The sequence below is a fragment of the Stegastes partitus genome, unplaced genomic scaffold, assembly GCF_000690725.1.
Source record: "Stegastes partitus isolate 25-593 unplaced genomic scaffold, Stegastes_partitus-1.0.2 Scaffold867, whole genome shotgun sequence".
Taxonomy (NCBI): Eukaryota; Metazoa; Chordata; class Actinopteri; family Pomacentridae; genus Stegastes; species Stegastes partitus.
In genome coordinates, this window is record NW_007578598.1 from 239,700 (window position 1) to 261,226 (window position 21,527).

At 39.8% G+C, this 21,527-nt stretch overlaps 1 protein-coding gene across 7 annotated transcripts in view; it reads left to right on the forward strand.

Moving 5' to 3' along the window:
- Positions 1-21,527, forward strand: part of smoc1 (SPARC related modular calcium binding 1) — a 76,900-nt gene that overhangs the window by 37,863 nt on the left and 17,510 nt on the right. For 5 of the 7 annotated variants that reach the window (XM_008293267.1, XM_008293269.1, XM_008293266.1 and 2 more), the window contains 4 exons: positions 3,729-3,818; positions 4,221-4,301; positions 16,193-16,385; positions 19,146-19,228. In XM_008293267.1, the coding sequence (XP_008291489.1) occupies positions 3,729-3,818; positions 4,221-4,301; positions 16,193-16,385; positions 19,146-19,228 (447 nt within the window). The remainder of the gene's footprint in view (positions 1-3,728; positions 3,819-4,220; positions 4,302-16,192; positions 16,386-19,145; positions 19,229-21,527) is intronic. The other 2 variants (XM_008293270.1, XM_008293273.1) reach the window with 1 other exon arrangement.

A 21,527-nucleotide genomic window follows, 5' to 3' on the forward strand; every position in this document is an offset into this window, starting at 1 on the left:
CCTCTGAACCACAAAAACATGCCGGCATGTTTGAAAAGCATGTTTCTTTTAAAAAAAAGAAAGAAAGAAATTCCAAAAATATGCCATGAATCATTTCAAGAAACTTTAAAAACAGGAAGTATTGCAAGATTTCCAACTTTAGAACAGTCATGAACATATCATATGGCTTTATCAGTATAAATAACCAAAGAAAGTTGTGGTAATTCATTAAAATCACTCTATTTTATATGTTTCCCTTTAAAATAATCCCCCCCCCCCAAAAAAAAAAAACTAATAATTTTGTGTTCCTCAAGGCAATTGACTCAACAGTTGCGTGAAATTTCAGAGACTTTTTGGGTGAGAGGAAAGCAAAATATAGTTGATCAATAAAATTAACGTGGCATGGCTCAAAAAAGGTATACAGAGGAGCAAGTTGTTGGACGACACATTCAGCATGGTGAGACATCTTCATAGAAATGTGCAGTGTGAAAACACTCTCATAGTCTATTTATAGCATGTGGAACCTTCTTTTTTCAGTATCGGTAACACCTGCGGGCATTTGTGACGAGCAGTTCAGTGGGGAAAATATCTAAATCTACGCTTCAAGTCGAGACATTCCATCAAAATTATTGAAACTACATGTCTCATTTAAAAATAAATCATTTGTATTAACCAAATTGTGTAAGACAAAAATCATTCGTGACTCAGTTGTGAGAAAAACATGAGAAAAATTCTGCTACTTTTTGGCTGAACTGTCAGCAGTGTACTCAGAGCAGATAGGAAACATATGAAGCACGGGAACAAATGTAAAATGTACATTATCTGTAGTATGTAGTACCCAATGTCAGCAACGCGTGGGTGCTTGCAAAATGTTGCGCATGTTAATTACAGTTTTTTAAATGATTATTATTTTAGTAAAATAAATAAACAAATACAACTTCTTATTCTAGTCATGGCTGTGCTGTTTCCACAGAGGTGCAGGACTTTGTACTGTAAAAAAAAAAAAAAGCCAACAGTGAGTAAAAATGTGACAGGTGCAAAGAAACGGCATAAAACTTCTTAAAGTTCAGAGGGTTAAAGAAGAACTAAAGCTTTTTTTCCTTGGTCTGCTTAGATCATCTGACAAACAGGAGCTCTGCTTTATAAATTTCAAAGAAAATAGATGTAAAATGATTCCTGTACATTTGTTCTACATACAGTAGAGTTACTGTAAAGGCAGGTGGTAGTTGACATAAAGGTTTGCTGTTGCTGCTTACTTTCATTGTTTTTCCCCCCTTTCACAGTTTATAGCTCAGCGTCCAGAGCTGAATCTAACAGTAATTGACAAGTGCTGTAAGTTACAACTAGTTAAAGTTTCAGAAGAGTACAAATAAAAAGAAATCCGTAACGAAGCATGTGTGTTTGATCCAGGTTTGCGCTGCAGACCAACCCAGTAACTGCTGCATTTTATTTACAGTTTGACCACATCGGGTCAGTTTGACCTCGTGAGGTTCAGTATAAATGTCATCTGATTTAAGGACTTAGCATTAGTGTTTGTAGAATGACCTCCAATCAAAGTTTCTCTGTTGTTTGCTTTTGATTGAATTATTTCCTTAAGGGATGTTCCAGATGCCACAAAACTGCACACGGGTGAGTATTCTAGGCAGCTCAATTCACAGCATTATGTAAGATCCATTTCATCTGATCCAGTTCTGCAACAAAACACTGACTCATAGGCTGGTTTGGATATTTCCTTTGCTACGATGTAAAGTTTGACTGAACACGTTTTTTAGTTGCTGTCAAATAGCAAAGGATAACCTGAATATGAACACTAGAGATGTTTGTGTTATCCAAATAAGAACATTTTTGAAATGCTGAATGGTAAAATTAGGATTATTTTTCACCCTGTGTTCAAGAAACCTGAAGATAAGTCAAAGATGACAGTTTATTTAGTCTTTTTTACAAAGTTTAATTGTGATAAATAGCCACAAATTGGGTGATCCTCTCTATACACTGTATGGCTAGTACGCCATGTGAGCTGTGTATTTTGCATGCAGCCAAATACAACAGAGATTAATGGTTAAGGTGCCTCCCTGTCTATACTGTCCTGTCTCATAAAAGATAAAAAATAATGTTAAAAAACAAGAGGCATAAGATTACAAGGTGATGCTGCCACTAGCATAAGAGGCCATTATTCATGTCGTGCAACGTGTGATAACAAGAAACACAGACGTTTACCCCGATAGTGATACGAAAGGAAGCGCCAGAAAGCGTTTATCTACCCGAGAGAAGAAATGTTTTCATATCGTTAGGGTTTTTCCTGCATAGACGAATTCTTGGCGCCCAACCAAAGAGGTCTTGATAAGAACTGTGAATAAAGAAAAAATCTATACTTTTGAACCAAGGACAATTCATACATTTCAGATTTCTGACAAATAAGGTAACACAGACTCATTGCCTTTGCTGTATGCCGACTCATCCAGCTTATTGTCATTTATAGTCACCCCTTAAACGTCCAATCTGATCTAAGAACATCCCTGATTTCTAACATACAAAAGACTGAAATTCTGGGCTAACTGACGCGTTTGAGGAAAAGTCTTGACAACAACCAGAAATATCATAATTCTTCCATTGTTCTTTTGATTATTAAGTATCTGAGTCATATTTAGAAAATAGGACTAAGGCATGTTTCAAATCAGTTTTTGAAGAGAGATGGCACGAAACTGAAGTTATCCTCCAAAGATCACCAATAGTTTACCGCCAAAAATTAATGCAGTCTGGTTACATGTTAAGATGTTATGGTGCGTGTCCACGGAGGCGTTTTGAGACACGAGGGGTTACGCTGCTTCCCAACATGGGACGCTTGATGGGCGTACAACTAGTCACTATAGAAGATCAACAGGTGCTCTTCAACATGGAATCCAACATGGATGTTACCCTCCTACAGTCACCTAAAAAAAAATAATGGCTGAACCTGATTGGACAAACACTTCACTCACTATAGGACCGACATGGCGACTCATTTGGAAACTTTCATGATGAAAACAGTTCACCAAAATGTACACTTGCTGAATCTGTTTCCATTTGAGATCAACAGCAGTTAGTTTAAATGTTTTTAGGGAGTTTGGTCGAATGGCGGCTGGATGCCCCTGATTGACATTAGGTGGCCAAACCTCAACTTTATGCAAATGAAGAACGGGGAATGTGGCACCCCGTCTTTTAAAACCCAACTACCAGAATGCATTGCATGGCTGCTACATAGACAATAAATGGGAAGCATTGAAGTGAGGCACCCAGTGGACACGCACCATCACTCCGGACCAGTGTTTTGAGTCGGAAGAACAAATCAACCAACTGACTGAACCAACTTTGACATCCTAGCAGGACAAACTAAGTCATTTTGACAATCAAGAATGACAAAGTCCACCATTTCACATCTGTTATTGAATAAACTCTGGATGCTACACCTGCACTCATGCAGGTCCTGGTGTTTGTGTGACTGTGTGGTTTTACAGTGCGACTGTGAGGGAGTGTGTTAAATGTGCAGCCTGCTCATGTTGCTGTGAGAGTGATTTATTGACGTGTGCGTGCAGAACCACAAGTGGGTGGTCGTCCTGTGTTTTTCTATTATTCAACCTGTCTGTCTGTTTTTTTCTGTCTGTCTGTCTGTCTGTCTGTCTGTCTGTCTGTCTGTCTTGGCCGGGCCATGTGCAAATCCCAACCATTCAACAGTTCTGGAGAGTAGATTGTATTAACCTCAATAATGGTAGTCTCTTTCCGTTTCTTTCTCACCCTCAACCCAGACGACGGCTCCAAGCCCACGCCCACCATGGAGACTCACGTCCCCCCCGAGGGTGATGGTAAGCCTCCTCTAACAGCTCTTCCACCTGTGGTAAGACTATGCATTCGCAACGACTCACATGGGGTAAAAGGCAGCTCACAGTATTGCTCCTTTGTGTACTTGTGGGTTTGTTCCAACACTTCACCGAAGCTACAGTGTGTCATGAGTTTAATATTCAAACCAAAGATCCAGTTTCTTAAAAATACACCAAGACATCAAATGGAAAACACCAGATGATATATTTGATATTTTTGGAAAACTGGGATCTTGGATGCAATTTTAATTTGTGGGCAAAGCTTGGCGGGATGTGTTGTTTTTAAACTATGCAGCTACTGGTAATGTTAAATAAAGCTCTGCTGTGGTAAATTTACTTCAACGTGCGAAAGCTGCTGATCTGTAATCTGTCATTCTGTCACTGCAGAGATAACTGCTCCGACGCTATGGATAAAACAGCTGGTTTACAAGGAGAATAAGCAGAATAGCTCCACTTCCAGGAAGCAAGGTGAGAGAAAGAAACCTTTTGTTCTGATAAGCACGTGTTCTTCACAGGTCTGCGTAGTAGCTTAACACTAAAAGTTGTTTAGAAGAGCCAGACGGAAGTGCTTGGGTCTAAATTCACATCCCTCTTCTCGTTTGAATAGCTGTTAAGATATTTATTGCAGCAATGTGTCGAAAACATCAAACAAAACTGCAGGACAAGATCTTTCTAATGATGCTAGCTGCCTGTCTGGGTGAAAAAGCACTGGCGAGAAAAATTAGTTGGAATTTACATAAAATGTAAACATAGTCACAACCTGCTGTGCATCCACACCCTTTCCTCTTTATTTGAGTTACTCATGGATTTATTATTGCATAGCTATACTATTGTCAATGACATCACTGAATTGGTATTAACCCTTGGAAACCAGTGCGTTTTTTTCATTCCTGTCATGTTTTTAGTCACTGTGGGCTCATTTTCTGCACCTTTATGGAAACAACACAACCATGACTAGAGGGAGAGAGACTTAAAAATGTCTTCTTTGCAATTACAGGAGTAATAATGCCATAAATCATTGGAAAAAAAAAAAAAAAAGTTGGATTTTTTTGGATTATTGGTTTTGCTGGTTTGGAATCTCCCAAATGGCCACAGGTGTTACCAATACTGGAAAAAATGGTGGTTCTACAAACGATAGATATTTTGCTATTGACATTTTTAATTTGTTTCCATATTTGTATCCTCTCTGTGTAAACACAGCATTTAGTTCGGTCGAAAATCCCCTAAATTTTTGTCACGCAACCTCTGGTAATAGATGAGCCACTAATGACTCTGTGGTTCCAACAGAGACCACAGGATGTTTTGTTTTCACAGAATCTGGTTACAGCTCGTGGCTTATTTCTAGTGAATTTTTAAACAATACATGCAGAATAATGATTTTGATGAAATATCAGGATTTTCTGCTTAGATCTGGTTACGTTTTCTGACTGAACGGCACGTCACAGATGATCAAGGACTGTTTGCAGGTTGAAACTCTGATGATTCCTTCTATTTTTACCGTTTTTGGCTCCAATAAATGGTGTCATTTTGGCGTTTGTTTTTACAGACAACATGGTTTTTTAAATCTGGCAGTGGATTTCGTGGTCCAGAGGGTTAATATCTAGATATGTTAATATCGTATCACAAGACAGAGCACAACTGGAGCTTTGCAATTATGCTATTACATATTTGAACATAGTGGAATAATAATGTTATGAAGACAGATGAAACTTCTGCAAAGTAATACCTTCACTAACTTCTTGACCCATTTTCATATTTCCTGCTTCTCGGTTGAATTAGTCCTGATTGTTTCTTAATGTATTCCTACCTCATAACAAAATAAATTTTCCAAAACTTCTGCCTGGTCTGCCACCTCTGCAAGTAGGCTGCTGTATGCGAACATTTATGTGAATGAAATAATGGCAGTTATTTCCCACAGGCACTAAGTGCATATTATTCCCCAATTACTCAGTTGTACAGTATCCAAACCCCCATGGTTCTGATATTGGCAGATTCCAGACATTCCCCCAACACAATTATGAAAATATATCTCTACTGCCAGCATGTTATGGTAGGATACACATGAAAACACATCAATTGTATAATAAAAAATAGATTTTTCCTCGAAATAAAACTTAAAAACTAAAAGAAATTGAAATTAAATCATGGAGGGTCTGGCTAGCCAGGACTGTTCTGAGAAAAACAAGATACAGCAAGCATGGCTAGCCCTTATAATGACCAAGGTAAGACTTTAAAAGTAAAGGTAGTGAAATAACCCTGAAAAAATCCGGTTTCTCAGGCTCATAGGTTTAATATGATCCAGGACACTTTCAACGTAGCACGCTAAATTAAATTGGCGGTTGTTGTACAATATGTGGGAAGCCAGCGAGGGATCATGTCCTTGACCACACGGCAGATAAACCTACCTCTGTTTACAGGTTGAATTATTAGCCACATATTGATCTAAAGAGGATATGAAAACTATACCAGAGCGGTTGCTTGAGCCCTAAATAAAGCATACATCAACTTGGCTCTGGTGTGACTGGTTTCAAAACCACCGGTTTGAGATGAAATGTAAAAGTTTTCCAGTTTGAAGACAGCTCCGCACCGCCAGGATTATGTTTCTTGGTTTCTTCCCTTTGGTGTAATTTGTTTAGCTTTCTCCGTCTCCTTTTCAATTACGCCTCGACATGTTCACTACCCTCTGGGCAGCCGGGCGGCTTTCACGCTTCTGTACCGAGTCAGGGAGTGAAAGCAGTGGGGGATGTGAGGGAGTCTGTGAGCATCAGGGTTACATGGATGTACTGGGTAGCTGATATATGGGACTGACGTTTATTAAAGCTCTAAACGTTGACAAAACAGACATTTCTTTATTTCTACTTACGATAAATGAAAACTACACGCCACATAATACAGAAAGTGGTGAAAAAGTTTAAATCAAGAACCCATTGTGTGTCTGTTGAACTATAATGTTTCACGTTGGTATTTTAGATATTTTTCTAATTCAGTGACCAAATGTTGACTACCCACAAAAACTGATTACTAGATTTTTTACCCTAAATCTAATCTAACAATCTAATATTTGTAGTATATGTCAAACACAGATCAAACTGTCCACCTGCATGTACGAATATTTAAATTCGGGAGTAGTTTGTGGAGCTTTTTTGGTCTACAATCCGAGTCATTCAATATTTCGTATGTGCCGATACCATTTTCCTCGATAATACACACTTCAAGTATTGTAAATAGTATAGTACCTGGTTACCTCTTACTGTGGCGACCAGAGGAGGCAGGCAGGCCTGTGTTGACAAATGGAGAGCATTATAGGAGCTTAGCTAGTGAAGGGACTCCATGACTAAGTCTTCTGTCACAGCTTAACGACCACTGGCCATTCAATCACCATAAAAATAGTGTTCTTGTATCCTGGTGGCATATGTAGCAATTGTTTTTGCAGCTGTATTATGTGTCTGTGGTTTGAAACTTTGATAATGCTGCATTTATTAAGAGAATTATTCAAATTTAACAGTGGACGTAGACAAAGGATTGGGCTTAAGTTCATGCCGATACCAATAAGTAAAAAATGGCCAGTGTCTGGACATCCCTACTTTAAATGCATATGTAAATGCCGTTAATGTATGCAATGTATATTTTGAATATTTCTTTGTTTCGCACTAACCACATACATTATGTATTACATGTTATGCTGCAAACAATAGAGCACACAAAAACTTGATTGTAGCATGGGGTTTCTTTTGAATGATGGTGACGGGGGAAACTGTGGTCAGGGCGGCATTGAGGATCGTATTTTAGCTGACAGATATTCGTTGTGACAGCTCTTTGAAACTTCTGTGGAAACCCCAGCTTCCTGTTTCCAATTAGCATCCGGTGTCCTCAAAGGACAAGCGACAAGGCCGACTCAGGGGGAGATGTCATCACGTTAGAGACATGAGGGATGTGTGTGTCGGCATCTGTATATGATTGCATGAGTGTGTGTGTGTTGGTGGATGTGTGTATCATGAAAGGATTGTATGCTTGTGACTGTGATTCAGTCAGAGCTGGAAAGAAGTAAAGCACATTTACTGAAGCAGAGGATGTAAACCTGAAGGCGGTAGAGTCTAACTGTGGAAGCAATGTTGTCACGTCATCACGTTTTGTATTGATGTCGTGATTTTGGTAGCAAACAGTTGCTGATTTATGCAGGCATGGCAGAAGGTTACATTTGGTGTTTTGTTTCTGGTAAAGTTTGATATTTATTGTTTTTTGGCTTTGTCTCTGGTTTCTACCAACTTCCATGAGAAATAACATCTGACTTTTTAGTTGTAAATGCTTTGCTACATTCACCAAATAGCCAGTAACTGAATAGGGGTTGATCAGTTATTGAGTCCAATATTCAGCATCTATCTGATTATCGTTATTATATATGAAAGATGCACATAGTTAGCTGGGTCTGAAAAGGAAAGTAAATGCAGAAGTGACCTAAACCTGCATTCTTTCTAACAACCAGCAGGAGGCGACTCCTCTGGTTTCCAAAATAAGTCAGATTATGTAGACGTCTATGAGAAAAGATACTATTTCTCACATGATTTATTACCTTGGTGCATATTTCTGGCATGAATTTATGGATTCAATTGCTAGTTTAAAGTCTCCTTCTATACAGCATGGTGCTTATTTTGTAAATTATGGACCAAGTTTAAGTAAAACAGAAAATCATGCATTGTATGTTTTTCAGCAGGGCAACATTTAGGGGCCTGACATGATACTGGGAATAGGCTGCTCCACTATTGTTCAGTTGTTACCACATCTATACACAGCTGTTGATACTACAATAGCTTTTATGTCCATCATGAAATATACTCATAAATATCACTGATGATATTTTTGGACCTTTCTTTCCTGCTTTTGCTGCCCTATTTCTGACCTCAGTTGACCCCATACTCATTTCTGTGTATCAAAGTCTTATATTCAGATTTTTTTTTACCATGAAAAAAAAAATTGCTACGTCCTAAAATGGCCTTAATATAAGTCTACACATTTGCTTCTCCACAACACTCACCGCAGCTCAGCACACCAGCTCACCTACGACTTCACTCAAACATTGTAAAAAATACTCTACAAGACACAAGTTGTAATATTAGAGTGATTTAGACATACATGTTTGACCTTATTCTGGAGAAGAATAATGATACAGACTCTTCCACCCTGAAAGTTGACAGGATTGGTTCTTTAATTTTTATTACCTATATAAACCAAGTACATGTTTTGAGACTGGTGTATTCCAGTGTACAAAAAAAGCATCATACTGACATGTTAACAAGGTAAAAATAAAAAAAAACCACACACCTTGATTTTCATAGGAGAGACTCTTTAACCCAACTGTTACTTGCAAATAAATTTAATAACTGTGATGTTTCAATTAGCTAAACTGATTAGACAAAAATTGGCAACAGTCACTTATTCCAGAAATAATTAATAATTATAGCCCTACATGTGGACCTCTTAACTGACGTGAACCCTTGAATGCAAGACTACTTGTAACAGATTTTACTTCTAAGTAAGTGTGACCAGTGTTATGTAGATGGTTTTGCTTAACCTCTGATGTTTGAGGCCTAACTTTGATGAGTCTAAGACTGCCAGCAGTCCTCTGGAGAGATTGCCTAAGATCATTATACAGACTTTCTTTGTTTCTTCCTTCTTGCTAAAACAATTTGCAAGCAGAGAAGATCTGCTGCAACAATCCCGATTATTTAAACTCCTTACAATCAGAACATCTCCGTCCTTGGTTCTCTAAAAGCTGGAAAACCTGAGTGCTCACAAAGCAGTCCTCCTGCATACGCACATAAACTACGTTATTCATTTACTGGCTCTTTCTCTGGATACCCCATAATTATGATTTAGAGTGATGTGGAGATTGTGTTAGTGAAACGTGTTTGCTTAGGCAAAGCAACGCAGCGTCCATTTTTCAAGGAGATGCTTTGTTGCCAGACTTTGACGTGCTGTTGTTCGAATGTTGCAACGAGGGGGAAGCACACTGTCATGCAGCTCATTTATAAAAGTGTGTGGAGCAGCAGAAACACTTCGACCGCCGACCCTCCCTTGTGGCGACGCAAACAAAAGAAAAACTAAATTCTGAAGGCATATAATGCGATCATGTCATCTAACAGCATGAGTCTGCATAAACTTCTGCAGCCTTAAAAAAAGAGACTTTGCCTCTTTTAATCCTGTTTGCATTTCCAGTGCGAGGCAGCGTGCAATTAGGTGAAGACAATCCAATGAATGATGTGTTGAAAAGTACCAGTTGTGTGAAGAAAAGAGCTGAAACTGGCAGATCTTTTCTTTTTAATGAGTAAACTCTCCATCATCTCTGGTTTTATTGTACTCTGCGTCATAAAGACAAACACATGCACCTACATACCTCCTCACTCACAGAGTTCCCCTTTTCCTAACATTTCCGCTATTTTAACTGCAGAGAAGGCCTGCTAGAGACAATATTGCAGTGATTACTCCACAGCTGAAAGCCATTGGAGTGAAGCGAAGAGGAGAGAGTGCTGGGAGATCAGGGGGGAGGGAGGAATTAGGATGGAGGGAGAGCAGAGAGTAAAAGGAGAAGAAAGTGAAGAAAGGAAAAGGATGTTGAGGCTGAGAGAGTAAGGGTGGTCGCATGAAACTGGAAGGATGATTTAAAAATAGTTTTACAGCCTGGATAACGATGGCTAAATGCAGTAAAATAGATAAAACTGGACAGGCCCGTTTTCATCAAAGATCCTGCAGACGGTCATCTTTTGTCTATTATCAGTTTGCCCCGAGGAAAATCACCACAACAACGAGCTAATTGTTACAACGGACTTCCACTTGTGTGGGTTCCTTGTTTTTCTTTTGTGTTTCCAGCACAATATTTGTTTTTTGAGGGTTTTTGTTTCTCATCTTTCAGTTCCTGCCAGGGGAAGAGAAATACAACTGAACAAGAAACAAAAACAAAAAATAAATAGAGCAGAAATGCAGATATCCAAGGCAGGCAGTGGATTGAATTTCACGTCCACACAAAAACTGCGGGGATTACATTGCGAGCGTCCAGCCTTTTTCCATTTATATGTACAAAAACAATTTTCTTTTGGGAGTCCTAGCGCCTGGCGCCAGCATAACCTCTGTATAATAAACAGTGCTAAATAATTTGGATGTGAAGGAACCTTGGCGAGGACAGCGCTAAGAACACTTGAGTGTGAGTCTTCACAGGAGAAAAAAAGTTTCTCGGTGCAGGGACACGTTCAGTTCTGTGTTGGCAGCCGAAGCTCACGAAATCTGACCTCCCCACCTTCCAGTCTGCTCAGCCAGGCCTGAGGCAGCCGCTGAACCTGCTGCCACTGTCACCTCCATCTTTATTGCCTTCACCATGGAGGGTGAAATTTGTAGGTCATGTTTTGTGAAATAAATACAGTCAGTCAAGTCTAGAAACTAATAATCTACCATCTTCTTTACGACAAGAAGTCACATTTAGAGAGAATGATTCAGGGTTTTAAAATGAAATCAATCAGCGTTTTGCTCAGTTTATGTAACTGTATTTGTTAAGGATGAAGGGTTGGAATACAGTTGTCTTTTTTTCTTGCCTTAACAATGTTTAGTTGTTGTTGTGAAGGCTTATGCTGCTGTTTTGGGGTTGGGGAGACATAACAGACTGGCAAATATAATACTGTGTCTGACAAGCAGCATGATTATATTTCAGTACCTGAGGGACTGTGTGGACTCCACACTGTAGAGGCTGTGTAAAGGAGGGGAGACAGAAAGAAAGACATTTAGGTTAGAAAATTGTGTGTACTTTTACAGTTGCATTAAGCTGTTTAGGGTGCCTCAAATATTTGTGCATGTTTTGATTGTAGGAACCTCCCCTGTGGAACCTCTTCAGGGCCAGTTTTAGGGGAGGAAATAGAACCGGCTCCAGGGCAGGTACCTCTGAGTGGCCCTGAATCACTGTGAGGGGCTCGGTGCCGATTGGTTAAACCTGACCAACATGACAAGCGCCATGTTTTCTTCCCTTTTGATGGCCTCATTGGGTTGCTGTCTCCTCTCCAACATCACCATCAACAGTGTAAAACCATACAGACTAGGGATGGCTCGATCTAGTTGTTTTCATGCCAGATCAGATTGGCAGATACTAAATGACTCTGACTGGATCTGCCAATCAGATCCCATATCATTTTTCTTACTAATATACACTTCAAGTTCGTGGAGCCTCCAACTGTTTAACTTACACTATGTCACTTAGACTAAGCAAACCGAGAGCAATGTGGGGGTTTAGCTAGTAAAGGGCCACCATGACAGAGACTTCTGTAATGCTTAATGACCTTCCATCAGCACTTATTTGAGTATGCTGGAATCAACTGGAGCAACATGCAGTTAATTTAACAGAGCCTTTGTGGGCCATATCTCTGGATACCCCATAATTATGATTTAGAGTGATGTGGAGATTGTGGTAGTGAAACATGTTTGCTTAGGCAAAGCAACACAACGTCCATTTTTCAAGGAGGTGCTTTGTTGCCAGATGTCATGTGCTAACTGACTAAAACACGCCATATCAGCACAGGACATATGGCCACTGTGCCCCAAAAAATCTTAAAATCTGCAACCCCCGTCTTACAGGAGTTCAGGTTGAAACCAGTCAGTAAAAAGTACACACTGATTCTAATCACTGACACTGGTTGAGGACATCCCTGTCATATGCTAACATCACAAACGCCCTACTGTTTTATTTCCTACATGCTCACAGAACTCAAGCTACACCCCATAATAACTATTTGCCGTTGTTTTGGTCTACTCAGAGTTAACGTCACGGTTGAAGCTGTGTGATTCAAACAGAAAGAATGAACAGGTCGATGAGGGGGCGATTCCTGTAGAGTTCTCAACAACACATGTCTGCCCGGAGTTCCAGCAGTGGAAAGTTACCCACTGATTGGTCTTTTGGCCTGTTGGGGGCATCACAAATGCTAACACTCGTTTAAATCTGTCACCTGTCCAAGTCAATGTCCATATGCTGCAAGGACAGTAGTGTGCATGCTCTGCTGTAGTGAACATGAGTGGAATATATAGATGCTGATCTACTGCATTCTCCAAGTGAACGAGGAAGTAATACAATTATGAACTTGAGCTGTGATTAGTTAATCGCCAACTATTTTGATAATGGATTAATGGACTGGCGACCTGTCCAGGGTGTCCCCTGCCTTCGCCCTAAGTCAGCTGGGATAGGCTCCAGCTCCCCCGCGACCCTAATGAGGATTAAGCGGTGTATAGAAAATGGATGGATGGATGGATGGTTTGAGTAATTTAAGAAAGAGAACACAATCTCAACTCTTGCTTACTAAATTTGAATGTTCTCTGGTGTCTTTGCTCCTTTATGACAGTAAGCTAAGTATCTTTGGGTTGTGGACCAAATAAGACATTTGAGAATATCAACTTGGGCTTTGGAAAACACTGATTAACATTTTATAGATCCAACAGCTAATTGATTAATGAAGAAGATAATCAACAGATTAATGAACAATGAAAAGAATTGTTAGCTGTAGATCTGTTGTGAACAAAGTGTCTTTGGTGTCCAGAGATGTTTGGGTGAACGTTCGCAGACAAATAATAAAAACAACTTTAAATTAAATCGTTGAAGTTGTATGTTCAGAAACAGTTGCCTATATATCATACATAGATCAACATCAGCATATAATTTGAGTCATTTTAGTACCTGATTAATATAATTCAAACAGTCATCCTTCTTTAGCTCTGGCTTGGTGTCCTCCAACTCCTAAGATCATTCTTTTTGACTTTAGCCACCTTTTGTTCTAATTTCTTAACCAGCCTGCAGCCAACTTTTCCTTTTCTGCTGCATCTGAAGAAATGTTGATGACAGCCACTATTGTAAATCTGTGGTCGGTAAAACCAAAACAGCGAGCTAAAATATGCTAAAACTCTCCATAGAACTGAAAGAATGTGGCAGGTGATGACTCTATTTTGTCACAAAGAGAAAATCCACACACAAGTCATCATTTGATCCAGTGTTACCAAAAAATATTGTTTATAGCTGAGCTTAGCAGAGGATTTGAATGTTTATTCTAAAACTGTTTTGAATTAGAGAATATACTCCCAATTATGCAAAAGAGTAGGAATCTGATATCTAATTTCGAAACTCATACTGTCATAATTATGCTTTGGTTACTGTAGCAGAGTGAGCGGAGACGACGAGCACTGTTTTGGCACCGGTCAGCCCTGAAATGTGAAAATACCACCACATGTCACCACCTCGGAGAAAAGGCTCCAAACAGTCACTGTGGCTCTGTTATTGTTGCTCAATGTTTCATAGTGCACTTGAATGTAAAATGAAGAATGGATCAGGAGTGGTAAAAGCACACTTCATCGCCATGGCAACAAGCTCAGCATGCGGCTCTGTTGTACTTGGCTCAAGAGTGAGCAATGGGCTAAATGGAAGTGAATGTAAATACAGTGCGCTGAGACAAGGTGTTGCAGGAGCATCTCTCAAGGGTCCAGGCCTGTTCCTGAACAGAAAGATATGAAAGATTGTGGTGGGTAAAGACTTCCTAATAGAAACCTTTGGAGCAACTGGTAACGGCATTATGGTTTCACTGGTTTGTGCTGAAGTGAAACTGCTTAGAGAACAACCACGGTGTCGTATCCATTTTCTATACACCGCTTAATCCTCATTAGGGTCGCGGGGGGGCTGGAGCCTATGCTGGATAAATACTAGCTGAGTTAGAATAATAAGGTTCAGAACAAGATGGATATAAAGTCAAAAAGCAGCATCTGTAATCTAACAAAAAGGTTTAAAGCCCAGTTCCTGTTAGTCAAAACAAAAAGGGTTGTAGTCTCTATGATAACTGCTTGTTGGTTTTTTGATATGTTCCCAGTTGACCAATTACTAATTTGTCAGACAATCACTGGCATTAATTTCATGAGTAAAACGTACCACATCAGCAGCCTTCAAGTAATAATCCAAGAACTCTGGTGGTGGAAGGAACAGAGTACCTGTAAACACAAGTTAAACTCACCCAACCTCATGGTGACTACGAGGTCCAACTGGTTTGTGTTTGTCAAACTGGCACCACGTCAAAGAAGTTGTCTTGGTGGTTGCATTCTGTTAAAGGTCCCATATGGGGACTATACACTTTTATTGTGTGTGGCAGTTGCTATAAACTGTAAAATAATAGCTTCAACTAGTTAGCCCCCAGTTTTACAAGCGAGTTAGAATTTAACCCAGGTGCTATGCAACACTTAACTAACCATTTAGCTCAAACTACATAAGGTTAACAGTGTAATAAGGATAGCGGGTAGAGTGCACTTAATGCGCTGTAGCCCATCTAGTTAGAGGTAGCATTTTTCTTCCCCTGCAACCAACTGACTGGTTAAAGAGTCAGTACGATGGCAACCAATAAGGATGTTCTTTGGGTGCCTACATCCTTAAAACAAGTCACCGTGGATGATTCCATCACAAGTGGACTGAATGAAAAACTACATCTTCACTCACAATCTAGTTTGTTGCTTCGTCTGCAGTTTTCACTACATTCCAGTATCTACATGAGCAGACTGAGTTTGTTCAGTTAAAGTAGGAGAGATGTTTTAGTGTACATTATCCATCTGGAACTAAAGGTCGTGTGACAACAGGTAGTAGCTGGATAGAAGTTAGAAAGTAGACCTTGAATCTTTTTTGTTGGTGCTTGGCCAGACTAGTTTTTCCCAGGTCAATCATGAAGTTTCATGCTCTAAATATCACAAATGTGTTTCACAGTCATATAGAAAATGCACCACTTGTCTAAATAGAGGGAAAACTCTCCCCACTCCCACATTAACACTGTTCAACAATGTGGAGACATCCAGTTGCCCATTGGATGAAGTTACCATGAAGCCAGTGAGAACACAGATTCTGAGAATTCTTGCACTGCAACTACTTGCACAACTTACTGCAGGAAAACCCTAAAAATCCTCCCCTCTGTTTCTACTCTCACAACTAAATCCAACAAAAACTCTTGTTGTTCTTTTGCCATGTCATACAGAGTTACTCTTCAAACACCACAACAAAGCGTGGACATGACAGCAAAATAGTCAGCAACAAAGACATAAACATGCCCTAAACATGCAACAATAGTCCCATGAAATACTTTAAAAACTACGCTGACAGCAGCACTGATCCACAATTAGCTGGCCTATCCCAACTGAAATTGCTTCAACAGCCAGTAGCACACAAAGTGGAAGCATGCCACTATAAATACATTTTAAAGCCATGGATAAAGTGGATAAAGCTAAACCTTGTTAGATTATTATTATTTTTTTGCATGTGTGGTTGGTGTCCCAGCTCTGTCTCTCTGTATTGAGTGTGTTTCTCACGGTTTTAGAGAAAGTTCCCTCTTGTGACCAGGAGAGACAGAGCGCCCTGGACGAGGCTCGGCAGAATCCCCGCGAGGCCATTTTCATCCCCGACTGTGGGCCCGGAGGCCTTTACAAAGCGGTCCAGTGCCACCAGTCCACAGGCTACTGCTGGTGTGTTCTGGTGGACACAGGACGGCCCATTCCTGGAACCTCCACCAGGTAACATCATTTATAAAGCCACAGCGATGTTTAATGTAGTTAATTAAGCCTCTAATTATTTCTTTAATAACCTCTTCTGCTGCTGTGATGGGTATGCCTATCTAACGTTGTGGTAGCTGACGTGACCTAAACTTGCGTTCTCTTTACCGACCAACAGGGGGCGACTCCTCTGGTTGCAAAAAGAAGTCAGATTGTGTAGAAAATTACTCTATTGTCACCTGCACAGTTACCTCAGTTTAAGTGTTTCCGATGAGTTTATAGTCTCAATCATTGGTCTCAATACAGCATGATGTCCACTTTGTAAATTATGGTCCAGTTCAACAAAAAATAGATGATAAAGCTGGGGCTACCTTGGGAATGACTAGTAGTTACCACGTGTCCTTGATTTCTCAGTCAGAGTCACCGCTTGATCGTTACATCTGCTTTGGAAAAAAAATCCAAAGTCAGTGCTTCTAACTGGTGGTTTACAAACTAATTGGTGATATCACTGTAGCTACACCCATCTTTTATTTGCATTTTATGAGCCAAAGAGGTGGCCTGAGGAAAAAACACTAAGTACTAGGTATCCGGGAAATTCATTTTTAACAAGATTATGGGATCTAAACCTGTGCTAGCAGCTCTGCGATATTGGACAAATAATAACTTAGGCCTTATGATGACGATAGTTGAATCGTAAAAGCACTAGCAAAGTTATTAGAAACAATCTTAAGTAGGACATAAATATTTGTTCCAAGTTTAGTGCCAATCCCAAAAAGATACTTCACTGAAAACCACAAATTTGGACCTCATGGTAGCAGAAGAGGAATGTTAATGTGGTTATTCATATCCTGATTACTGATTACTGTGTGCTGTTGGAGCAGGCGCCTGTGATGTTTACCACGCAAATCAGGAATTTAATCCAACATTTTTGTAACTATTGGTCAATCCTTAAAATAATTAGACTGTTGAAAATTAGGCTACTTTGACTTGTAGCAGCCTTAACGCCAACATTATGTTGCAGATTTGGTTTATCCACATTTTTACAAGCAACGTTTGTGTTGTACAAACGAGGCAGTTGCGGGGAAAATCATTTGGTTTGTGTTGGCGGTTATATCACTATCACTATATTCCCTTCTCCCCTATCTCTGTGCTACCATTTTCAAAATCCCATTTGGCCTGCTTGGTTCTTTTAATTAATCTGACATTTTAATAACAGTGCTGGTCTCACTGAGTGCAAATTTTCCCCCAAAACAATTCCTCCAACACTGTCTAGCAGGGGCACCGTTACTGCATCCTGGGCTGAGCACCGCCTAAGTGATGGTGATTGGTTGAAAGAAATACAGGCAATCCAGATTTATAATGAGGAGCAGCCAGACCACTCTCCAGCACCGACACTGTGAGATGGGTCTGGCTATTCGAGACTATTGCCACCCATATAGAAACAGCCCTGGTTTTGGATCCAAAAAGCTCTTGCCAGTTCACTTAGGAAACTACTTAGTTTTAAGCACTGATGTGAATATTGGTCAGCGAGCTATAAACAGTTTCTGGAATGACTTTTGGTTTCAGTGCAGCTGCTACTGTTTACATTATATTTTGGAAAATGGCAAAGGCACAATTGTTTTTTTTGTGTGAGCATGTGACATGAAGAAAAGAAAAGAAATAATGATGTCCACTCATCTGAATTTAGAACGTGAATATTACGACTTCAAACTCAGAGCTGGACAAAGAGAAGGGTATTAGATGTTTGAATTAAACCGTAAGCATGCATCAATATAAAAGACTTGTTTTTGTTACTGAAGGGGCATCATCACTCTCACTCTACAAGAAGGTTTATATTTACAAGATGAAGTACAGACTTTTCCAATCAGAGGAAAATAGCTTTCTGTTTGAATACACAATAGCTCAGGTTTACTTTCAAATCAATGAGAGTCCAGCGTTTTTCTTTTTAGAGTTACGTCATATGAAAATAATTACCAGCATAAAATAAATCACATGCATAGTAGCAAAACTTACACAGATCTGCATTACAGAGGTATTAAACAAAAACCCCGAGGCGATTATTTCCTCACATAAAAATTTATTGCACTTCGGACTAGACCTCATGTCATCCAAATGTCTTTCCGCTGGACATGTGGAGTCATGCATCAGACATCCCGTTTTGGATCAGTGGTTACACAGACTGTGAAGAAAGAAATGACAACTTGCTTTTGCTTCGAAAAAAAGAAAAAGAAAAGAAAAAAGCCAAATGAGACACACATGCTCAATTTTCCAACGTATTCGAGAACCGCTGATACAATAGCCAGGAGAAAACGAGTCATGCCACGCATAATGCTGAACAGTTTGTTATGGCTCTGAAACAAAGCTTTGTGCACATCAGAAGAAATTTATTTAATAAGCGTGTATAAAAAATAGAAAGGTTAATCACTGTCAATAATTCCTTACAGATCAACAGATTGAAGCCAAAGAGGTTGTAGCTTTGAGAGTCAGAATTTGAATTCGTGCGGCAACAGAGATCAGGGAAAGTGTATGTCTTTATGACAAGACAGACAAAAAACATCTTTCTGGTTTGCAGATCTGAAACAGTTGTGGTGGTTTTGTTTTGTTGAGTTTCAGTTCCAGGCCATGTTTGATTTCTTGAATTTTCTACGGCTAAACTAATCTTTCAACATGGACAAGGTGCTCCTTTAATGTATTAGTTTTTCAGACATCACTGAAACAGGTTTCTTCTTCTTCTTTTGAGCTTCTGTCTCACACAGTCACGTCTTCGGCTCTTTCTAACAGATACCAGACGCCAGAGTGTGACGGAGCTGCAAGATCTCGCATCTCAGACACAGAGGATCCGTTCCAAGGCAGAGAACTGACAGGTTTTCTTAATTTTCACTACAGTTTAATTCACTTCAGGTTTGCGGTTGCAGAATTTCTTTGGGAGAAACTGTGTAGATTGTAGTTGTATCTGTTCACAGAGCAACCATGCACACTCGGGATGTTAGTGATTATTCATCAATCAAACATTGACATTAATGATTTAACCAATAAAAATATATTAACTGATAAGGCAGAAGACATGCATGTCAGGAAATGTATTGTAGATTACCACCAGATGCGCCTCTTACCGTTTCGTTTAACACTGTAGTGACTGGAGGAGGCAGGATGTTGGACTACCAACAGTTTCATGTCAGCAAGCAGAGAGTATTGTGCGAGTTAGCTAGTAAAGTTCCACCATGACAAAGACTTCTGTGATGCTTAATACCCCCTGGCTAGAGTTCTCACTTTGTGGGTGAGCTAAAGTGTCCCTTTATGGCATCACTGTGGTCCAGAGGCTGATTGGCATTGCCGTTAGAGTGGCCCATGTTATTAAAAAATGTCCACTGCATTCATTTTAGGTTCCAGATAAATTGACAATTGGTTGTTCAGGCTGCTGGTTATCAGTTAAGAATATTGTTCAACTTTTTCATTACTAACGGTGGGAATGAAAATAACCAATGTCTTGAGTTAGACACACTTTGGGTGGAAGACACTGAAATATCACAGCTTGGTCTAAAGAAGGTAAGCGGAAAACACTGAGACTGTCATCAATGAGATAAAATTGGAAACAGTAATGGTTGAAAACAACTATTCATTACTGTCTGTCCCATAACTACTTGACTTGGACACTACCAGTCTATTCACTGATTATTATCATTGCACACCATTCCTATGGGCCACTAGGGATCTCCTCCACCTTCTAGTAGGCCAGAAGATGTTATCATCAATTATGATCACTGAAAAAGAAATAGCATGTAAACCTGGACACTTACAAAAAGGAGCCTTGTAACATGTAACCGTAGTAACAGGGTGTATTTTAACACAAACTATGATCCTTTTCTGAGTTTAACCAAGTAGTTTTGGTGCCTAAACTTAACCAACTAATGATGAAAAACACAAAATTAATACTATAACATTGGCCTGAGATGGGAGTCAAACTAGGACAGTTCACTAACTTATTACACCATCAACCCCTTTAAACTTTTGCTCCTCTTAGTATGTGCAAAATCGCAGATCCACCACAATTAACTGGGGCACAGAAAAGGCCTTCAGAGACGCCTAAAAGGTGGAAAGGGTTCCTAATGGTCCATATTTATAGGAATGATTTAGTGTCTGTAGATTCTCAATTATCCATGTCCTACTAGGAGCTTCTGTAGAAAGAAACAGGACTTCTCCTTCAGGTTTTTGAAGATGTTTGAGCTGTCATCCAAACTAGAACTTCCCATCATGTAAGTTACAGCTGAAGAAGCCACTTGGTTAAGAGCTGAAACGTCCACAAGACCTACAAGAGAAGTCCAGTTGCTTTTTACAGAAGCTTTCAAAGAAGCATTTATTTATGTAATGGCCACAAATAACAGAAACATGTATAGATTTCTGTTAAGTAAGGCAACAAAGACTCTGTCTTTACTGTACATCAACCGATCAAGCTTCCTGTCATGGGTAGTCTCCCACAAAGGCCCTAAAACAGAGTTCAGCCTAGAAATGTCACCACTAACTAAAGAAAACTAGTACAAAGGATGGTTGTTTCTAATTGTTTAAACATTGAGTGGCAGAAAAATGTAGTTTATGCATCATAGCAAACATGGGTTCTAGTTTTATGAAGGTTTTAAGCAGTTTAACTTTTACTAGCACTCCCACAACAATGTTAGACGACCTGAAAACCTCGCTGAAGTATGTTGGACTTCATGTAAACTCACCAGATAAAAAACATTTTGATTGCGAACCGACCAAGCCACACTTTTGTGGTGTTAGATTCCTTGGCAGCAAAGATCAGAGAGTCTCCTCTAAACCAGAGGTCGTAACCTCGGCTCAGACTCCTCTGCCCTTGTTACTGCTCACTTAGGTTTGTTTCCCCATCATTTAAGGTTGCATTGTAACTCTTATTTAATTCCCCATCTGGTGAGTTTACAGAGTGGAGCATACTCCTGACTGTGCAGCAGATGTGTGGCATGTTTTTATGGAAGGTGTGAGTGTTGCGGCGGTGAGGCTGTGGGGGGCTGCTGGGGGTGTTGGTGACTGCAGGGAGCTGAGTGCAGATATTTTTATGTACTGTAGAGGGATGCCACAACAAAGCACAATATTTCATGGCCATCACATCAAGGCAAGGGGAGAAAAGAATGCTTAAGAGGGCAAGTCTAT